A 22,082-nucleotide genomic window follows, 5' to 3' on the forward strand; every position below is an offset into this window, starting at 1 on the left:
AAGAGACTTAAGTCAGTTTCTTACTGTGAGTGCTGTTTCTCAAAGTCACATGGCCACCTGAGCTTCCAGCCCTCTGTCTCTAAAATAGGGTGAGTTATTTGCTTGGACTCTGAGGTCATTGAGGATACAACCCACATCTTTTTCATGGTGCTCAATACATGCTGGAGTTAATTTCAATGTCTGTGCCACCTTTTCACGAGGCTGTTATGAAATGACAAGAAGTAAATGAAATACTGTATGTAGATGGGCCTTGCAAATCTAAAGTGCAGCCATGGACAGTTGGCTCAATGGTAGAGCATCAGCTTGGCATGTGGATGTCCCAGGTTCAATTCCCAGTCAGGGCACACAGGAGAAGGAACCATCTGCTTCTCCACTCCTCCATCTCACCCTTCTCTCTGTCTCTCTCTTCCCCTCCTGCAGCCAAGGATCCATTGGAGCAAGTTGGCCCCAGCATTGAGGATGGCTCCATGGCCTCACCTCAGGCACTAAAATAGCTCAGTTGCCTAGCAATAGCACAACAGCCCCAGATGGGCAAAGAATAGCCCCATAGATGGCTTGCTGGACAGATTCTGGTCAGGGCACATGCAGCTGTCTGTCTCTCTACCTCCATGCTTCTTCTCACTTAAGAAAATGAAAAATAAAAATAAAAATTTAAAAAGTAAATCTGAAGTGCTATATGGATACATTATTATGATAAACAGTAATCTTGCATTGGAGACCACTGATAATTGATGTGTTAGATATAACCACACTAATTATCACTAGCAGTTATTATTATTATCAGCAAACCACCAAAGCACCTGATTCATCATAACATGTTTTCATACAGAAATGACCCAAGGGTAATTAGTCCTCAGAATTACTTAGAGCTTCCCATGGAGGAGCTTAATAACTGTATACTAAAATTAAATGGAAAATAGAATTAAAGGTATTTGGAGCAATGTTCTCATAGTGTAGAAATAACTTTGCTTTTTCCAATAAGGACAAGGACTCCGCCATTTATAGGCTCTCTGCCAAAGGGCAAGGCAGCATGAACTTAGCTCTGCTTCATGGAGAGCATTCAGCATGCCCAGGAAGTGGGGCACATGCTCCAGGAAACTGGATAAAAGTCTTTGGTTCACAATGGCCCTTGCCTTTTGAATCCCTGAGGACTGTTAATTTATCCCACTTGGATATGATGTTTACTTCCAGGAGTCAGTGAATGTATCAGTACTCACCAGAAAGCATGAGAAAATTATTTCCACTCTTCACTGGAAGATGAAATGTGTTCTAAATTATTATGTTCAACTGTACCATATACTGTTACCATTATATGGCCAGGAGTAGGTGCAGGGGTGGGGGGGGGAGTTTAAAAATAGGTATGATTCTAAATTAGGGAAATTAAATAGTGGGTCTGAAGCTCAGTTTGGAATATATTTCCAAACTACAAGTTTTCTCTTTCCTCTTTTCTGACCGTTATAATCATGACCATTAACGATTTACTAAAAGTTTCACCCAATAAAAGCACTATCCTATCCCATAATCTGGAAAAAAAACCATCCCCTCTGTCTTCTTGGTTTTCAGACATATATCCCAAACCCTCCTTGTCTATAAAGAACAATGATCCATTGTGCATTTCAGATCAACTGATTTCTAATATTTCAAAGAGATAGAGACTTATCCTCATTGACTCTTAATACTATTAACAGCATAGGAAGTCAGATTGTAGGTCTTTTTGAGTCTAAAAGTCAGGCTTATATGTTTATGATCCATCTTAGAGGTCAAATGTTTTCTCCATTGCTAACAAGTTACAGCCAATTAAAAGAGCAAATAGTTCCCCTCCCTATGGGACCGCCATCTGAAGGAGTAACTACTGCAGTAGTAACCTGAGCTTCAAATCAGGGCATGATGCCCTGCCCTGCTGGAATTCCAGTACAAAGAGCACAGGCCAGCAATCACAAGTCATAAAAAGGAAATGTCAATCTCTAGTTACAGCTACCCAGAAAAACACTTGAGCTATAAAATAGCCCATGGTTACATTTTTATAAACTCTCTTTCTTCTTCTTCCAACCCAGCCAAATTCTCTGGCATACCAAAGATACTCTGGAACTGTTTTAGCTATTTACATTTACTCTTAAAACTAACTAACTTATTAAAAAATATCAGCTTTTCAGTTACACAGTCCACCTTTCAAAGGCTCACATGTGGCTAGTGACTTCCATACTGGACAGCACAGAGAACATTTTCATCACTGCAGGGCCAGCGCTGATTCGACAGAGCCTCTTTCTCCAAATTTTAAAATTCTCTATAAAAGATAAGCTCACATTGTTTTGTTCTCTTTCACCCTGACAATCCCCGCCCCCACCAATCTCTTCATTATGCAAATCAGTTTGGTCTCTATTTTTTTCTTCACTTAGTCAATTATCAGATTTCCCGTAACTAAGACACCCAAGAAGTAGATACAGCCAGCACAAATTCTCTTCTGCAAGACTTTCTCCCAATTCTGTATTCTGTACACAGAAATCTCTCTCTCAATCCAGACATGATCTAGGGGCTGGATACAGGAAAACTCACACATCACTCCGGCTTGTCCCCAAGCACCGTCCGTGTTTGCTAGCCTTTACTAAACATAGTAGTAGTTAAATGGTTTAAATAGACTATCACGTGCTCTAACCTGTAGCATAGGACCACTGGCTGAATTTTTTTCTGAAAAGTAGCTGTTAGCACTAACGATGAGAGGCTGAATGATTCTCCAAGTGGCTGTGAGTTATCAAGAGGTTTATGTGCTAGTCATTTACTCTCTTAACTCTCGTACACATTCAATGCCTACAAACCTTGCCAACTGGCTTCCACCAAGGTTTGGTTAATGGAAGGCACTGACAGGAGTCCAGAGAGCAGCAGAGGGCAATGCCAGGCTATCCTTAGCCCCGTTTCAGGCAGCATTTCCATCACTATTTGCATCTCCTCTATCCTTCTGGTTCCCACTGGGGAGACCATCTGCTCCATGGCCCAGCTGCTTGGTCCCTCCTCTGGCCTTCTCACTCATGATGTGTACGTAAATGTTAAACAACTGGCTCTGGAAGGGGGAGGTAGGGAGGTGAGAAGTAGATACTCAGCTTAAAAAATTCCTGAATATTTTCTAGCCCAACACTCACCTATGCAAGCTGGGTTCAGCACTCTACCACCCACCCTAAGGAAAGTAGTCAGTAGGTTCCTGGTGTTAATCTCTGGGTTCCCTCTTGATTTCTCTGCATTTCCAACTCCTTTGTTACTAGTTAGCTACCTAAAATAAATCCTATTAACTACCTTGCTTAGGCTTTTTTCCCCGACTGTATTCTGAATGTATATTGTTAAGAGTGTAAAATTTGTCAGAGCCTGGCCAGGTGGTGGCACAGTGGATAGAGTGCTAGACTGAGATGCAGAGGACCCAGGTTCAAGACCCCAAGGTTGCCAGCTTGAGCACGGGCTCATTTGGTTTGAGCAAAAGCTCACCAGCTTGGACTCAAGGTCGTTGTTTTGAGCAAGGGGTTACTCGGTCTGCTGAAGGCCCGCGGTCAAGGCACATATGAGAAAGCAATCAATGAACAACTAAGGCAGGGGTAGTCAACCTTTTTATACCTAATGCCCACTTTTGTATCTCTGTTAGTAGTAAAATTTTCTAACCATCCACGGTTCCACATAATGGTGATTTATAAAGTAGGGAAGTAACTTTTTACTTTATAAAATTTATAAAGCAGAGTTACAGCAAGTTAAAGCATATAATAATAATTAATTACCAAGTACTTTTATGTGAGATTTTTACTAAGTTTGGAAGAATAAATCTTTATGAAACAACTTACTATAGTTAAATCTATCTCTTTTTTTTTTGTATTTCTCTGAAGCTAGAAACGGGGAGAGACAGTCAGACAGACTCCCGCATGCGCCCAACCGGGATCCACCTGGCACGCCCACCAGGGGGCGATGCTCTACCCCTCCAGGCGTCACTCTGTCACGACCAGAGCCACTCTAGCGCCTGGGGCAGAGGCCAAGTAGCCATCCCCAGCACCTGGGCCATCTTTGCTCCAATGGAGCCTCGGCTGCGGGAGGGGAAGAGAGAGACAGAGAGGAAGGAGAAGGGAAGGGGTGGAGAAGTAGATGGGCGCTTCTCCTGTGTGCCCTGGCCGGGAATCGAACCTGGGACTTCTGCACGCCAGGCCAATGCTCTACCACTGAACCAACAGGCCAGGGCTAGTTAAATCTATCTTTTTATTTATATGATACTTTGGTTGCTCCGCTACCGCCCACCATGAAAGTTGAACGCCCACTAGTGGGCGGTAGGGACCAGGTTGACTACCACTGAACTAAGTAAGGTATCGCAACAAAAAACTGATGATTGATGCTTTTCATCTCTCTCTGTTCTCGTCTGTCTGTCCATATCTATACCTCTCTCTGACTCTCTCTTTGTCTCTGTAAAAAACAAAAAAGGAAAAAAAAGAAAAAAAAATTTATCAGAGAAGAGCTTCACAAAGTGCCAGAATAAAAATCAGCCATGTCACTGAGCAAGCTGACATTACTGTTTCTAAAGAGTTAAGATCTTAGACTGATGGAAACAATCATCAGTATACATTGTGGTACACATTTTTTATTTCACTGTATATTGGCAACATAAAGTCTGTTGATTTATAGCTTGTGCAGTCCACACTTTAAGTGACATTGTAATGGAGCACTTTGAAAGAGCAATTTGACAATATGTATCAAACGGCCCACAGGTGTCCTATCCTTTGTCCCACCAGCTCCATTTTAATAGAATCTCTCCTAGGAACTCAACCCAAAAGAGGGGAAAAGCCTCAGGTGCAAAGATGTTCATTGCAGCATTATTTAAAATAGTGTATTTTTAGAAGCAACTTCAAAGTGAAAAGATAAAAAAATGATTCATTAAATCCACTTGATGAGATATCATACAGCCTTAAAAATTATAAGTACTATAGCACTATGGGAAAACATATACTACTATTTAATAAAATCAGAAAAGGCAATTTTACATGCATGGTAAGACTGAAAAGAAATATAATACAAATAGTCACTGAATTATGTAACAAGGGTATTAGAAGATAAATTTATTTTCTTTAATTTTCAGAATTACTTTTTCCTAATGTAATTTTACCTAGTTTTTTTAATTTTAAAAAAGCAAAACCTACTAAAAAAGTCAATGAGGATATTTAGAAGAAAAACAAATTATACATTAAGATACCTGTGAATGCCGTCTTAGTTTACAATATAAGTCCCGGATAAGCCTGAAGTTAAATTAAGACCCCCAATGTGCCCACCTGTCCTCCATTCCCCCGTGCACGGTGCCTCCTCACCTGGATACATCTGTTCGCCAACCTCTGTGACATCTCCCTTTCTGAGAAGTGGCTTTTATCGCATATGTACTAATACGCAAATGTGCCGCCTCTTTCTACTATGAAGTAGAAGACCTCGCCGCCTAGAGGAGCACCTCCCCACTATTTACAAACAGGTGGGGGAAGTATTGAAGGCTTAAAGGGTCTGTCCTCTGTTTCCTCATTGGATTGTTGTGAGGACTAAATCAGTTATTTTCACATAAAGCACTTAGAACAATGCCTGCCACCTGATCAATACCCAATAAAGTTCCGCTAATATTAAGTTCACCCTCCAAAAAATAAGTATCGTGGGATGTGGTTCCGGGAAAGCCATCCTCCCTGCCCTTCCTCAGAAACCACCAATGGCCACCAGGAGCACACAAACGAAGGGCAAAGGTCAAAACAGCCCCAACACTAAAAGTCACACCAAAACTCATGCATTCAAACAGAGTCGTGATCATGTTCACTTCAGAATCATGGTCATGTTCATTTTCAGAATTTCTCATCTCATCCAAACAAACCACCAAAGAACGGGAAATGCCGAAATATTTTCGAACCAACCCTCGAGCCCCACTTCCGTCCCTTTGTGTGGACATGCCTACCTCGAACCACTGTCCGTGGGACTGCATCTTGAGGATGACACAGGGGTCCGGTTTGGAAAGGGCATCTCTGTCAGAAATCCCTTTGCACGCCACGCGCAGCTCAACTTTGGTCAGGCAGGGGCTGTTAAAGATGCCCAGTGTATTGGCAGCTGACTCATAAATGTTGCTCATCTTCTTCATTCTGTTTTGGGAAAGAAAAAGAGGAAAAGAGACATGCCAATCACCACAGTATTAGTCAGAGGATACAGCCTCTCCATCACCATTTAGGAAATCATTCAACACACCAGTTCAAATACTGACTGTATTTAAATCTCAAGGCCCACCCCACTGACACAGTTCCAGTGAAATAACCCCCCCACACACACCAAAAAGAATCAGAGGACGTCAGAGTAATGGCGGAGTAGGAAGCGATACCGATAAATCTCCCCCAAAACTCAACAAGATCTTCAACCAGAAACAGAAAAACCTATACTTGGAGCTTCCAGATGCTTCGCAATACACCCAAAGGTATGATTGAGTGAAAAATTGGCTAAATATATAACCAAACCCCGAAGGAAATAGGGAGTAAGAAATGCTCCGCCTTCCTCACTAACCTAAACAGGGCGGCTTTCTCTGGTAACTGTGAATATAGAAACTGAGGCAGGCAAAGGGGGTGAATAGATCCAGGCTGCCGCAGCAAAAACGGCCGAACCAGGCTGTGGCTCAGAGATCCAAGCCGAGGAAAATCTGATCCTGTGGCAACCCGGGCAATACAAGCTAACACTCGCGCCAAACCCAAACAAAGAAAGACAAGCGGAGCGGCCATTTTACCCGGTCTCCTGGTCGGTGCGCAGTTAGTGGAAGAGAGATTTCTTCCTAAGCCGCGGAAGTGGGTGCCCGTGTTGCCCCACGGAGAGGCAGGGTCAGAGGCCTTTCTGTGGGCTGAGGGCAGAGTCTCTGGGCAGCCCCAGCGCCCTGGGAAAGCCACGCACGGGAGGGAGTGAGAACTACTTCCAACGGTGGAGATTTTCCGTGCTGGTGAGGGTTTTACTCAGAGGGAACCGCGGCCGGCCTCATATCCTGGTGTGCGCGCGCAGATAAGGAGTGAGTGATTCCTCCGAGTGCCTCGGCAGTGCGCGCCCGTGTTATCGCACAGAGGGGCAGAGTCAGGGGCCTTTGTGTGGACCAAAGCGGAATCTCGGGCCGCCCCAGCGCCTTGCAAAAGCCGCACACGGGGACGGAGCGAGACTCAATTCCAACGCTGCAACTTTTCCCTGCGGTTGGGGGTTTCACTCAGAGCGTGAGACTGCTGGCCGGATATCCTGGTTGCAGACAGTGAGTGAGAGTTTTCTCCAAGCGCCCCGGAAGTGGGCGCCCGCTTGTGTTACCGGACAGAGTGGCAGAGCCAGTGGTCTTTGAGTGGGCGGAAAGCCCACCTGATTATGCTAGCAGCTCTGACTGACTGAGCCTTACCCAGAGCCCTGTGCTGAGTGGAAATAGAGTGGGGAGTTGCCAGCAATTTGAGCCTCTTACTATCCAGGCAGAGGCAGCAGCAACCCCATACCTGGACTATCAGGCTACTAATTGAGGAAGGAAAGACTAGGAGAAAGGCTCCAGGAACACGGACTCTCTCACTGTCGGAGCCTATAAATGCTATTGAGCCTCAACTCCCAACGAGAATAAAGCATAATACATGACATTGCCATAGAGACTTATCAACTGCAAACCTCTACCTGAGCGTGCCAAAGGGGCAGAACCCGGGGTACAGAGTCACCGACCAGGAAGAGGGAGAGAAAAGAAAAAGCAAGAAGATAACCTCTCAAAATCAAGAATAATCTGCAGACTTTATAACCTATCCCATTTTATTATATTTGTTCGTTTGTTTCTCTTATCTTCATTCTTGAGACTTTTTTTTCCTCCTCCAATTTGGCCGATTAACTCTCTACCGGTCTTACTCTCTCCTCTCCTTGAACTACACTACCCATAAGTGTTACATCTCCCATTATCATTTCTCTTCTCTTCCTTTCTCTCTATGAGGGTTGCACTCCAAAACCCTTAACTCTTTCACTCTCTCTCCTTTCTTTTTTCTTCTTTTAGTGGTTCCCTCTTTTTTTCTCTCTCTCTCTTTCTTTTCTCCCTCTATATTAGTTTCTTCCTTTCTCCTTTACATCTCCTCTCATTCAAACCTCAATAACAAACAAATTATCTTATCTGGGACTCAAACCTATGTTTGTGGCATTTTGGGGGGTTTTTACTTCACCTTTTTAACTCACTAGCAGTGCTCCCATCCCTGGCTCTCCATATTATCTAGTTCTTGTTCCACTAAATACAATAGTAAGTTTTTAATTTGTCCCCCCATTTTTCCATTTTCCTCTTATTCCTCTCATCATAACTCTTAGAAAACCAACACCTAAAAGCAAATCATTTTATTCTTGACCCAAATTTTTTCCTTATTTGCTTTTTGTGGGTCCATACGCTCTTTTTTTTTCTTTTCTTTTCCTTTTTTTTTTTTTTTCTTTCTCTCTTTTTTGCCCCTTTATTACTTTTCCCCAATTCAGGCCCTCCATCACAGGCATTGTTTGTTATAACTCACAGTCCACCACAAGATTTTCTCAAGAAAGAGGGGAGAGGAGAGGAGAGGAAAAAAAGAGGGGGGGAATAATTTCCTTTTTTTAAAAATTTTTATTTTATTTTATTTTTCTTTATTTCATTATTAATTTTTTTTAAAAAAAACAACTCTTTTCGATTTGTTATTTTTTTATTTTTTTTTTAACTTTTTATTCTTTATTAAATCTCATTAATACTATCAACAAAACCACCCTCAGATGCCATTAAGGAAGAGAAAATCGAATATCATGGATACAAAAGAAAGAGAGGTAACACAGCTAGATGAGGAAAAATCTATGGAGAAAAAATTTAATATATTGGAAACCTTGGAGCTAAATGACAGAGAATTCAAGATAGAAATCCTAAAAATCCTCCGAGATATACAAGAAAACACAGAAAGGCAATATAGGGAGCTCAGAAAACAACTCCATGAACACAAAGAATATATGTCCAAGGAAATTGAAACTATAAAAACAAATCAAACAGAGATGAAAAACTCAATTAACGAGCAGAAAAACGAAGTAACAAGCTTAGCTAATAGAACAGGTCAGATAGAAGAGAGGATTAGTGAAATAGAAGACAAGCAACTTGAGGCACAACAGAGAGAAGAAGAAAGAGACTCAAAAATTAAAAAAAATGAGATAGCCCTACAAGAATTATCTGACTCCATCAAAAAGAATAACATAAGAATAATAGGTATATCAGAGGGAGAAGAGAGAGAAAATGGAATGGAGAACATACTTAAACAAATAATTGATGAGAACTTCCCAAGCCTGTGGAAAGAACTAAAGCCTCAAGTTCAAGAAGCAAACAGAACTCCAAGTTTTCTTAACCCCAACAAACCTACTCCAAGGCATATCATAATGAAATTGACACAAACCAACAGCAAAGAAAAAATTCTCAAGGCAGCCAGGGAAAAGAAGAATACAACATATAAAGGAAGGCCCATTAGATTATCATCAGATTTCTCAGCAGAAACTCTACAAGCTAGAAGAGAGTGGACCCCAATATTTAAAGTCCTAAAAGAGAGGAACTTTCAGCCACGAATACTATACCCATCAAAGCTATCCTTCAAATACGAAGGAGAAATAAAAACATTCACAGATACAGAAAAGATGAGGGAATTTATCATCAGAAAACCCCCACTCCAGGAATTACTAAAGGGGGTTCTCCAATCAGATACAAAGAACAAAAAAAAAACAGAGCCACAAGTAAAAGCTCCAAGAAGAACACAATAAAACCAAATTTAAACTGTGACAACAACAAAAAGAAAGAGGGGGAGAAGACAGAGATTAACAGTAGCAAAGGACGATGGAGTGCAAAAGTACTCACAAAATAGTTCGCTACAATGAACAGGGTAGGGACCCTTTTCATTACTCAAAGGTAACCACCATTGAAAAAACCACCACAGAAGCACATGAGATAAAAAAGATAGCAACAGAGGAAAGATGTATGGAATACAACCAAATAAAAACAAAAGATAGAAAAACGAAAGAGAAGGATCAAACAAGACACAAAACTAACATAAAGCAAGATATAAAATGGCAATAGGGAACTCACAAGTATCAATAATTACACTAAATGTAAATGGATTAAACTCACCAATAAAAAGGCACAGAGTAGCAGAATGGATTAAAAAAGAAAATCCAACTGTATGCTGCCTACAGGAAACTCATCTAAGTAACAAGGATAAAAACAAATTCAAAGTGAAAGGCTGGAAAACAATACTCCAAGCAAATAACATCCAAAAAAAAGCAGGTGTAGCAATACTCATATCGGATAATGCTGACTACAAGACAGGAAAAGTACTTAGAGACAAAAATGGCCATTTCATAATGGCTAAGGGGACACTGAATCAAGAAGACATAACAATTCTTAATATATATGCACCAAACCAAGGAGCACCAAAATATATAAGACAGCTACTTATTGATCTTAAAACAAAAACTGACAAAAATACAATCATACTTGGAGACCTCAATACACCGCTGACGGTTCTAGATCGGTCATCCAAACAGAGAATCAACAAAGACATAGTGGCCTTAAACAAAACACTAGAGCACCTGGATATGATAGACATCTACAGGACATTTCATCCCAAAGTGACTGAGTATACATTTTTCTCCAGTGTACATGGATCATTCTCAAGAATTGACCATATGTTGGGCCACAAAAACAATATCAGCAAATTCAGAAAAATTGAATTTGTACCAAGCATATTTTCTGATCATAAAGCCTTGAAACTAGAATTCAACTGCAAAAAAGAGGAAAAAAATCCCACAAAAATGTGGAAACTAAACAACATACTTTTAAAAAATGAATGGGTCAAAGAAGAAATAAGTGCAGAGATCAAAAGATATATACAGACTAATGAAAATGACAATACGACATATCAGAATCTATGGGATGCAGCAAAAGCAGTGATAAGAGGGAAGTTCATATCACTTCAGGCATATATGAACAAACAAGAGAGAGCCCAAGTGAACCACTTAACTTCCCACCTTAAGGAACTAGAAAAAGAAGAACAAAGACAACCCAAAACCAGCCGAAGAAAGGAGATAATAAAAATCAGAGCAGAAATAAATGAATTAGAGAACAGAAAAACTATAGAAAAAATTAATAGAACAAGGAGCTGGTTCTTTGAAAAGATCAACAAAATTGACAAACCCTTGGCAAGACTTACCAAGGAAAAAAGAGGAAGAACTCATATAAACAAAATCCAAAATGAAAGAGGAGAAATCACCACGGACACCGTAGCTATACAAAGAATTATTGTAGAATACTATGAAAAACTTTATGCCACTAAATTCAACAACCTAGAAGAAATGGATAAATTCCTAGAACAATACAACCTTCCTAGACTGAGTCAAGAAGAAGCAGAAAGCCTAAACAGACCTATCAGTAGAGAAGAAATAGAAAAAACCATTAAAAACCTCCCCAAAAATAAAAGTCCAGGCCCTGACGGCTATACCAGCGAATTTTATCAAACATTCAAAGAAGACTTGGTTCCTATTCTACTCAAAGTCTTCCAAAAAATTGAAGAAGAAGCAATACTTCCAAACACATTTTATGAGGCCAACATAACCCTCATACCAAAACCAGGCAAGGATGGCACAAAAAAAGAAAACTACAGACCAATATCTCTAATGAATACAGATGCTAAAATACTAAACAAAATACTAGCAAATCGAATACAACAACATATTAAAAAAATAATACATCATGATCAAGTGGGATTCATCCCAGAATCTCAAGGATGGTTCAACATACGTAAAACGGTTAATGTAATACACCATATCAACAAAACAAAGAACAAAAACCACATGATCTTATCAATAGACGCAGAAAAGGCTTTCGATAAAATACAACACAATTTTATGTTTAAGACTCTCAACAAAATGGGTATAGAAGGAAAATATCTCAACATGATAAAGGCCATATATGATAAACCATCAGCTAACATCATATTAAATGGCACTAAACTGAAGGCTTTCCCCCTTAAATCAGGAACAAGACAGGGTTGTCCTCTCTCTCCACTCTTATTTAATGTGGTACTAGAGGTTCTAGCCAGAGCAATCAGACAAGACAAAGAAATAAAAGGCATCCATATCGGAAAAGAAGAAGTAAAGGTATCACTTTTTGCAGATGATATGATCCTATACATCGAAAACCCCAAAGAATCCACAAAAAGACTACTAGAAACAATAAGCCAATACAGTAAGGTCGCAGGATACAAAATTAACATACAGAAGTCAATAGCCTTTCTATATGCCAACAATGAAACAACTGAGAAGGAACTCAAAAGAATAATCCCCTTCACGATTGCAACAAAAAAAATAAAATACTTAGGAATAAACATAACAAAGAATGTAAAGGACTTATATAATGAAAACTATAAACCATTGTTAAGGGAAATCGAAAAAGATATAATGAGATGGAAGAATATACCTTGTTCTTGGCTAGGAAGAATAAATATAATCAAGATGGCTATATTACCCAAAGCAATATACAAATTTAATGCAATTCCCATCAAACTTCCAATGACGTTTTTTAAAGAAATAGAGCAAAAAATCATCAGATTTATATGGAACTATAAAAAACCCCGAATAGCCAAAGCAATCCTAAAGAAAAAGAATGAAGCTGGGGGCATAACAATACCTGACTTCAAACTCTATTATAGGGCCACGACAATCAAAACAGCATGGTATTGGCAGAAAAATAGACACTCAGACCAATGGAACAGAATAGAAAGTCCAGAAATAAAACCACATATATATAGTCAAATAATTTTTGATAAAGGGGCCAACAACACACAATGGAGAAAAGAAAGCCTCTTCAATAAATGGTGCTGGGAAAACTGGAAAGCCACATGCAAAAGAATGAAACTGGACTACAGTCTCTCCCCCTGTACAAAAATTAACTCAAAATGGATCAAATATCTAAACATAAGACCTGAAACAATTAAGTACATAGAAGAAGACATAGGTACTCAACTCATGGACCTGGGTTTTAAAGAGCATTTTATGAATTTGACTCCAATGGCAAGAGAAGTGAAGGCAAAAATTAATGAATGGGACTACATCAGACTAAGAAGTTTTTGCTCAGCAAGGGAAACTGATAACAAAATAAACAGAAAGCCAACTAAATGGGAAATGATATTTTCAAACAACAGCTCAGATAAGGGCCTAATATCCAAAATATACAAAGAACTCATAAAACTCAACAACAAACAAACAAACAATCCAATAAAAAAATGGGAAGAGGATATGAATAGACACTTCTCCCAGGAAGAAATACAAATGGCCAACAGATATATGAAAAGATGCTCATCTTCTTTAGCTATTAGAGAAATGCAAATCAAAACGGCAATGAGATACCACCTCACACCTGTTCGATTAGCTGTTATTAGCAAGTCAGGTAATAGCAAATGTTGGAGAGGCTGTGGAGAAAAAGGAACCCTCATACACTGTTGGTGGGAATGTAAAGTAGTACAACCATTATGGAAGAAAGTATGGTGGTTCCTCAAAAAACTGCAAATAGAACTACCTTATGACCCAGCAATCCCTCTACTGGGTATATATCCCCAAAACTCAGAAACATTGATACGTAAAGACACATGCAGCCCCATGTTTATTGCAGCATTGTTCACAGTGGCCAGGACATGGAAACAACCAAAAAGCCCATCAATAGATGACTGGATAAAGAAGATGTGGCACATATACACTATGGAATACTACTCAGCCATAAGAAATGATGACTTCGGAACATTTACAGCAAAATGGTGGGATCTTGATAACATGATACGAAGCGAAATAAGTAAATCAGAAAAAAACAGGAACTGTATTATTCCATACGTAGGTGGGACATAATAGTGAAACTAAGAGACATTGATAAGAGTGTGGTGGTTACGGGGGGGAGGGGGGAATGGGAGAGGGATAGGGGGTGGGAGGGGCACAAAGAAAACAAGATAGAAGGTGACAGAGGATAATCTGACTTTGGGTGGTGGGTATGCAACATAATTGAACGACAAGATAACCTGGACTTGTTATCTTTGAATATATGTATCCTGATTTATTGATGTCACCCCATTAAAAAAATAAAATTATATAAAAAAAAAAAAAAAAAAAGAATCAGAAACAAACAACAAAAAATAACACCTTAAGTCATTCTGCTAAGAACACTATTTTCCCATATGATTTGCATATATTTGCATAGTAAAATTTTTAGTCAGTGTTAATTTATTGATTCTAGATAGAGAGGGAGGGAGAGAAAGAGACAGGTACATCACTCTGTTCCTGTATGTGCCCTGACCAGGGATCAAACCGGCAACTTCTGTGCTTTGGGACGATGCTGTAACCAGTTGAGCTATCTGGCCAGGGCATGTAATCCAGTTCTATATGAAGGGACATAAATTGTGTGAGATTTTACAGGTTTCTTGGTTAATCAATATAATAATCACTGCCCAAGTGTTTAAGGCTCCCTAACAGCCCAGCTCCCTTTTTCCTTCTATGTGATGACGGCACAGTGATGGATGTTGCCCAACCAGAAGAAACAGTCAAAATGTCTCTTCCCTAAACCTGGTCCACCTTCTCAGGATGCCTCAAGAGGAAACCAGCTCCAAGAAAGAAGCCCTGAACCTAATTTCCTGCCCCAAGTGCTCAAGTCCATTCTCACCTTTCCCTTCCAGCTCCTACCTGCAGCATCAGGATTGAGAACCGAGGGGCGGGGGGGGGGGGGGGGGGGCACATGAGAGGATGACTGTGTAAAGGAAACGGCACAGTGCCTCTGATTCTGGACTCAGGGAAACAGTAGCCCTCCCCATTTCCACGTGAAAACTTCTCAATAACCCTTTGCATCAGAAGATCCAGGGCTACAAGGATTTCCAAGAGACAACAACACTTCCGTTCTTCTCTGAGGAGGGCTGGACATGTAGGGACACTGAAATATTCTCTCAGGAGTGAAATTCAATATCCTTCTCATGGAATTCCATTTCCTTGTAGATTCCTTAGGAAAACTGGCAATGGCTTTTTCAATCTCACAGGGCAGTAATCCCCCATAGTGGAATCTCATCATCTATAAAATGAGGACAATCCTTCTATTGACTGTGGTCTCATTGTTGGCTATTTTCCTGTTGCTGTGGTCTGAATATCTGTGTCCAGTCAAAATTTGTATGTTGAAATCTTAACCTTTGAAGGTGGTGGTATTTGGAGGAAGAGCCTTTGGGAAGTGATTAGGTCACAAGAGTAGAACCGTCATGAATGGGATTAAAGCTCTTCTAAGAGACCCACAGAACTTCCCAGGCCCCTCTACCATGTGTGCATACAAAGAGAAATCTGTGACCCAGAAGAGGAACCTCACCTGACCATGCCGACCCTCTGATCTTGAACTTCCAGCCTCCAGAACTGTAAGCAGTGTTTCTATTGTTTATAAGCCATTCAGTCTGTATTTTGTTATTGCAGCTTGAATGGACTAAGACATATATTAGGTTTGACTAAAGAGATGCAGACCGAAGAATGGAGGAGAAAGAGAACAGCATATTTCTTCCTAGTTTTTTGTTTGTTTGTTTTACAGAGACAGAGAGAGAGAGAGTCAGAGAAAAGGACAGATAGAGACAGATAGACAGGAAGGGAGAGAGATGAGAACCATTAATTCTTTGTTGCGGTATCTCAGATGTTCATTGATTGCTTGTTCATTGACTGCTTTCTCATATGTTCCTTGACCAGGGGGTATAGCACAGCAAGTGACCCCTTGCTCAAGCCAGTGACCTTGGTCTCAAGCCAGCAACCTTGGGCTTCAAATTAGTGACCATGAAGTCATGTCTATGATCCCATGCTCAAGTCAGTGACCCCATGCTCAAGCTGGTAAGCCCGCACTCAAACTGGATGAGCCCACGCTCAAGACGGTGACCTCAGGGTTTTGAACCTGGGTCCTCTGCATCCCAGTCTGACACTCTATCCACTGTAGTACCACCTGATCAGGTTCTTCACAGTTCTTACCCTGATTGTTAGCAGTGGCCAAGTCCCTACATGACCCAGGTTCATCAGACAACTCTACCACTGTCCTTTAGGAATACTGTTCTCTCCTTTTTCTCCTTTGGGTTCATAAGTAGTAATACCTTCTTGTACATTTTAGGTTGAGCATTCTAGAAGATCCAGATGCATTCAATTCAATTAATTAAACAGAGGCTAGAAAGGAAGTGAGGAAGTAAGGGGGTGGTCATAGCAAGAGTATAGCTTCAGCATGGTTCCAAGGGAGGTTCTGGAGTATGAACTGTACCATGGGTTGGCCTCACCTTAAGAAAAATGGTCCAAATTCTTATAGCCCCATGTTAATCAGTCATGCTAGGGAGGCAGGAGGACCTCATAGGTTTGCTCCCTCCCCTCCACTGGCTGAGAGCAATCAGTAAATTCCCTAGAAAGGAGCCACAGGGAGTCATTAGCAGCTAACATTCACAGTCACTGGGAAATGAATGCGCTAACCTGATAAAGGGAATCTGGGTGGGATATCAACATGGTCTATTTCACCACAGAGGACAGTGTGACCTCGAGGGTTTTCACCACAGTGGAGATATATATATGAACTCCTTTAGTTCAGGGGCTACTTCTCATACTTTATTGCAACCCAATAATGTTCAACTTGATAATACTGCAGACTGCTGATGAAACCAACATACCCTCACTTCTGGGAGAATACATACAGTACAGGAAAGAAATGTGGTGGAGCTGAAAATACAGCTCCCAACTTTTTACAATGACTCCTGGCTCACATCCCGGTCCATGCACAAATGAAACCCTGACCAGATATACTGGGGTTCAGGAGTTCCTCTGGCTGCTGAGAGGTAACCGCAGCCCTGACCTTGACTTTGGAGGTAGTGCATAGGCCAGTGGCGTCAAATTGTTTGGCCATGGCATGGCAGAAGCTCACTACTAAAAGGTGATCACGAAATACGGCTCTGTCAACGAGTGAGGAGCTACCTCCATCCATAGATAAATAAAGTAAACAAGTAATTTCACACTCTGTTAGAGAACAAGATTAAAATATGGCCAGATTATCAATACATTTTCCATGGCCTATTTAAATCCTTTTTGTTGCCTTTCATGAAATATCCTGGTTTTACAGAGACTAATATCTGTTGTGAATTATTTTGATGAAAGCTGACTTTTGGCCAATTTTAGAAGCAAATTATAATTGTCCTTTCACTCAGATAAGTTATTTTCTTTAAAAAAATTAAAAAACAGCACTTCAGCATATCCACAATCTCTTAACAGGACAAACTGATTCTGAAACTTAATTAGTTTCTGAATGAGCTGCAGCAAACAACCCCAAGACAATAGAGAGCTCAAGAGGAAAGAGAATCAGCTTGTGTTCACAGGGGAGCCACTGAGCAGAGCTTGTCTTAAAACTGTGTTAAGAATAAGTGCATAATCACTGTTCTGCTTGCTTGGCCTTTTAAAATGTCGGAGCACATCCAGGGAAGGCTGGTGTGCTGGATGTCTCTATCCCACACCATTTCCATCTCGATTCAAGAAATACATACAGGGCCTGACCAGGCGGTGGCGCAGTGGATAGAGCATTGGACTGAGATGCGGAGGACCCAGGTTCAAGACCCCGAGGTTGCCAGCTTGAGTGTAAGCTCATCTGGTTTGAGCAAGGCTCACCAGCTTGGACCCAAGGTTGCTGCTTGAGCAAGGGTAACTCGGTCTGCTGTAGTCCCCCGGTCAAGGCACATATGAGAAAGCAATCAATGAACAACTAAGGTGTCACAATGAAAAAATGATGATTGATGCTTCTCATCTCTTTCTGTTCCTGTCTGTCTGTCCCTGTCTATCCCTCTCTCTGACTCTCTCTCTGTCTCTGTAAAAAAAAAAAAAACACACACACACAGGGCATCTGTTCTGAGCCTGGTACCATGCTGGATGGAGGATGGAGGCACTGAGCATCAATTCACTCATCTGAAGAAAAAGCGGTTGTGATTTAACCAGGACTTGTCAGTTTAGTTCCTATTCAACATTCCTGGATCGACTTTTGGATCAGGAGTCACTCTCTTAGGGTACAAGTGCCATGCTAGACACTGCAAAGGATGGAGCTCCGAGACAGGCCATCTGCCTACAGGTTCACATCCCAGAGCACTGCTTCTCAGATTTTATCATGAGTCACCTCAGGAGCTTGTTAAAATGCAGGTCCTATTTCAAGGGTCTACAGTGGGTCTGAGATTCTGCCCCTGGGTGGCCTGTGGACATTTTGAATAGCTAAATTGATGAGTGTAAACCAAGAACCTATAAGGCAAATGGCCTCAAAATTTATCCTAAGATCAGACACTCATATATATGCAGAATGACACAGAGGATAAGATTATGGATCTTGCATCCCAGTATTTGAGGCTAACCCAAGCTCTACTACTTACTTGTCGTGTGACTTTGGGCAAGTTACTTGAATCTTCTGTGTTTCAGTTTTATCGTGTGTGGAATGAAGATAATAGTTTCTACCTTGTAGAGTTGTCTTGAGGATTAAATGAATGGATCCTCATAAAGTCCACAGAAGAGTGCCTGATCCATTGTACACATTCAGTAAGTGGAAACTATTATTGTACTTTTTAAAAATGACACCACTAAGTTCACATTTACAGAGGGTCCATGGGTTATAACACAGTTCTGTTCCTATGACAGTGACGTAATCCGAATTTTAGTGTAAGTCAAAACACACCCTAGCCTAAGTCACTGACCTACCCTAACACAGTTGTAAAATCATAACCTAGAACATAAAACCACAACTAAGCCACAGAAAAAGGAAAAGGACATAAATATACTGTACTGTACACTGTACTGTAGCAACTGAAAAAAAAATGAGTGTAAAAAAAGTACGACGCTAATGGCATAAGCTGAAACACTCATGTCTCAATTTTTTTTAAGTTTCTGGGAGTATCGTAAACTTGAAACATCATATGTGAAGACTGTCATAACACAAGGACCCCCTGTATCAGCTATATCCCCCAAGCACTCAACAGGAAGTCGTCAGATCCTCAGGGGCCTCCCCTACCTGACCCTCGAGATAAGCCTATGGCAGGTGGGGTTAGGATGCCCACCCACAGGAAAGCTTTGGCTTAGAGAAGTGAAACAGCTGCACATGGCTATCTAGCACAGCATTGCAGACCAGGATTTGAACCCAGAACTCTAAGTCCAGAATGTAGGCCCTTAACCACCCTGCTATCCTTGCCTCCCTATAGGATATCTACTTGAGAAGACGTTCAAAAACCTGGCAACTGTAGACTTTCACCACATAACACTTCTCAAATTATTCTTTTTAAATTTTGATTGATTGATTTGAGAGAGAGAAAAAAACACATTGATTTGTTTTGCACTTATTTATGCATGTACTGGTTGATTCTTATATGTGCCCTGACCAGGGATCAAACCCACAACCTTGGCATATCAGGACAAACCTATAACCAGCTAAGCTACCCGGCTAGGGCTCCCAACATTTTCTTGACCCACCTGGTTCCCGTGAATGTCATACTGCAGCGACTCCTCCTCCCTCTTTCTGTGTGCCCCCCCCAAAAAAACTTCCAGCACCCTTCTCTCTCAATCTTCTAGGCTCTAATATTCTCTTTCTTTCACAGAGAGTTCATTATTTTGTAAATAAATCTGCCCACTAGGTTTCTTTCCTCTCATAACTTTAATCACTGCTTACCCTGCTCAGGTCCCCTCAACCTCCAGTTTTTGGCAGTACAAACACGGACTCTTCCCAAGAGAGTGGGAAAGGAAAAAAGGCTATAGATATTTATACTTTTTGTCCTCATTAAGCATACAATGCTCTATCGTTTCCTTTATTTATATTTTTTGTATTTTTATTAAATCCTATCAATTTCTTTTTAAAATATCTTGCTTTCTTAGCTGCTAATACTTGAGCTGCTAGTACACTAATAACAAACTTTGAGATGATCCCTTGAGATAGGAATTGTCAGCCCCATTTCATCAATGTAAAAAATAAGACTGATGGTGGGTAAGTAACATCCCCAAAGTCGCAGGTGGTAAGAGGACCAGGAATTAAGTTTGAGGCTCATGAACTCCAAAACTCATGTTTTTGACAATTTCTTATAATACGATTTACATTCTTAACTTCTTTAACAATTACTTTCTTTCTAGATCATGCAAAGGCAAACTTTGACCCTGTTCCAACCTTAATAAACTGCAAAAATATAGTGTGTGCATCATAGTTAAGTTATACATTGTGCTCTGGCAGTCTTTACATTTTTACTTCTTCCCCCTTACTCTAGAGGCAGCGCAAGTCACTTCTGGAACTTCTGCAACAGTAGCCTCATCAATAACTTGAGGGGTCTGGGAACTCAGCGTGCCTACGCTCATGATTTTAAACAGTAAGTACTTGACGAGTCATGGATGGTAGAGCTGTAACACCCAGAAACACGGATACAAACCATGTGAACCACAAAAGGCCTTGGTTCTAATGAATATGATTCAAAATATGTCTATGTGTATGTCTTTTTCTGGAATACACTATGCCAAATCACTCAACTGCAGTAAATTATTACTTCAGCCATTTCCTGATCTTTCTAATTTAAGACAAAAAAGAGATCAAAAGAAAAAAATCCAGCAGAGATCCTATTTCCTGAAAAACAGCTTTCTTGGGGGAAATGTGCATAAGGAATCATAAATATCAATGTTCTAGGCACTTCTGGGCTCATATTTTTGTCTCTAACAGTGAATCATAAAAATGAGATTTTTCTAGAAAGCAATTATGTCCACTGCATCTCATTCATATTAATTTTATAGCATTCAAATGTCACCCATTTTTAGGAGAACTAAATTATAAATTTAACTGAATAAATATAAAGGGTGATAGAAACTTTTAAAAGTAATACTTGAATAAACTATCAAAAAAAATCATAGGAGTGACTGTCTTCCTGTTATAGTTCCTCCTTTCCCCACTATACCAAAGGCAATGACAGCTCCTGAATGAGGGGGAAAATAATTTAAATGATGCTTTTATTACTTGGGCACTGAAATAGTTTCTTCCTGTTTTGCAGGCAACTAAATTTACCCAGTAGAAAGATCAAATCCTAGTCTTCTTTTGTTCAGTTATTTTCCCTTTTTAATATAATCACAGGTTGAATTCTTCTATTAACGTCATGTTAACAGGAAGCTGAAGGTTCACAAAATGGAATTTGTGCTTCTGGTCTCATACCAGTGGCTAAATTTTTCTTTTTAGTTTTATTTAGAAAATTAAATTTAATAGGGTAATATTAATTAATAAGAGTACATAGCTTTCGGGTAAATATTCTATAGCATTTGAACTGTTGATTTCATTGTGTGCCCATCACCCAAAGTCAAATCATTTTCTGTCACCTTGTATTTGTCCTTCCTTATTCCCCTTCTCTCCACCCCCTCCACCTCCCCCTTATAACCACGTCACTTTTATCTATGTCCATGAGTCTCAGTTTTATATCCCACCTATGTATGAAATCATATAGTTCTTAGATTTTTCTAATTTAGTTATTTCACTTAGTATAATGTTCTTAAGGTCCATCTATGTTGTTGTAAAGGGCAATATGTCATAATTTCTTATGGTTGAGTAGTATTCCATTGTATGTATTCAAAATATGAAAAGGAGCATGATTATTTTTATGTTTAACAGACAGCATATAATACTTTCTTCCTTGAGAAAGTATTATAACTGATCTACTTAGGGGTCTTTTTTTAGTGGGGCGGGGGGTAGATAGGGACAGAGAAACAGGAAGGGAGAGAAATGAGAAGCATCAACTCATAGTTGTGGCACCTTAGTTGTTCATTGATTCCCTGTCCATATGTACCTTGACTGGAGTGGCTCCAGCTGAGCCAGTGACCCCTTGCTCAAGCCAGTGATCTTGGGCTCAAACCAGTGAGGTTGGGCTTCAAGACAGTGACTGTGTGGTCATGTCTATGATCCCACGCTCAAGCCAGTGACCTCAAGGTTTTGAACCTGGGTCCTCAGCATCTCAGGTCGCTCTATCCACTGAGCCACCAACTGGTCAGGCTATTTATTGGGTCTTGTTCTGCTTCTA

At 40.4% G+C, this 22,082-nt stretch overlaps 1 protein-coding gene across 5 annotated transcripts in view; it reads right to left on the bottom strand.

The window, feature by feature from the left end:
- The window catches only part of CPNE4 (copine 4), a 531,556-nt gene that overhangs the window by 377,520 nt on the left and 131,954 nt on the right, over positions 1-22,082 (bottom strand). For all 5 annotated transcript variants that reach the window (XM_066245254.1, XM_066245256.1, XM_066245258.1 and 2 more), the window contains exon 2: positions 5,942-6,122. In XM_066245254.1, the coding sequence (XP_066101351.1) occupies positions 5,942-6,122 (181 nt within the window). The remainder of the gene's footprint in view (positions 1-5,941; positions 6,123-22,082) is intronic.

Source organism: Saccopteryx bilineata, chromosome 10 (genome assembly GCF_036850765.1).
Source record: "Saccopteryx bilineata isolate mSacBil1 chromosome 10, mSacBil1_pri_phased_curated, whole genome shotgun sequence".
In the NCBI taxonomy this organism is placed as follows: domain Eukaryota; kingdom Metazoa; phylum Chordata; class Mammalia; order Chiroptera; family Emballonuridae; genus Saccopteryx; species Saccopteryx bilineata.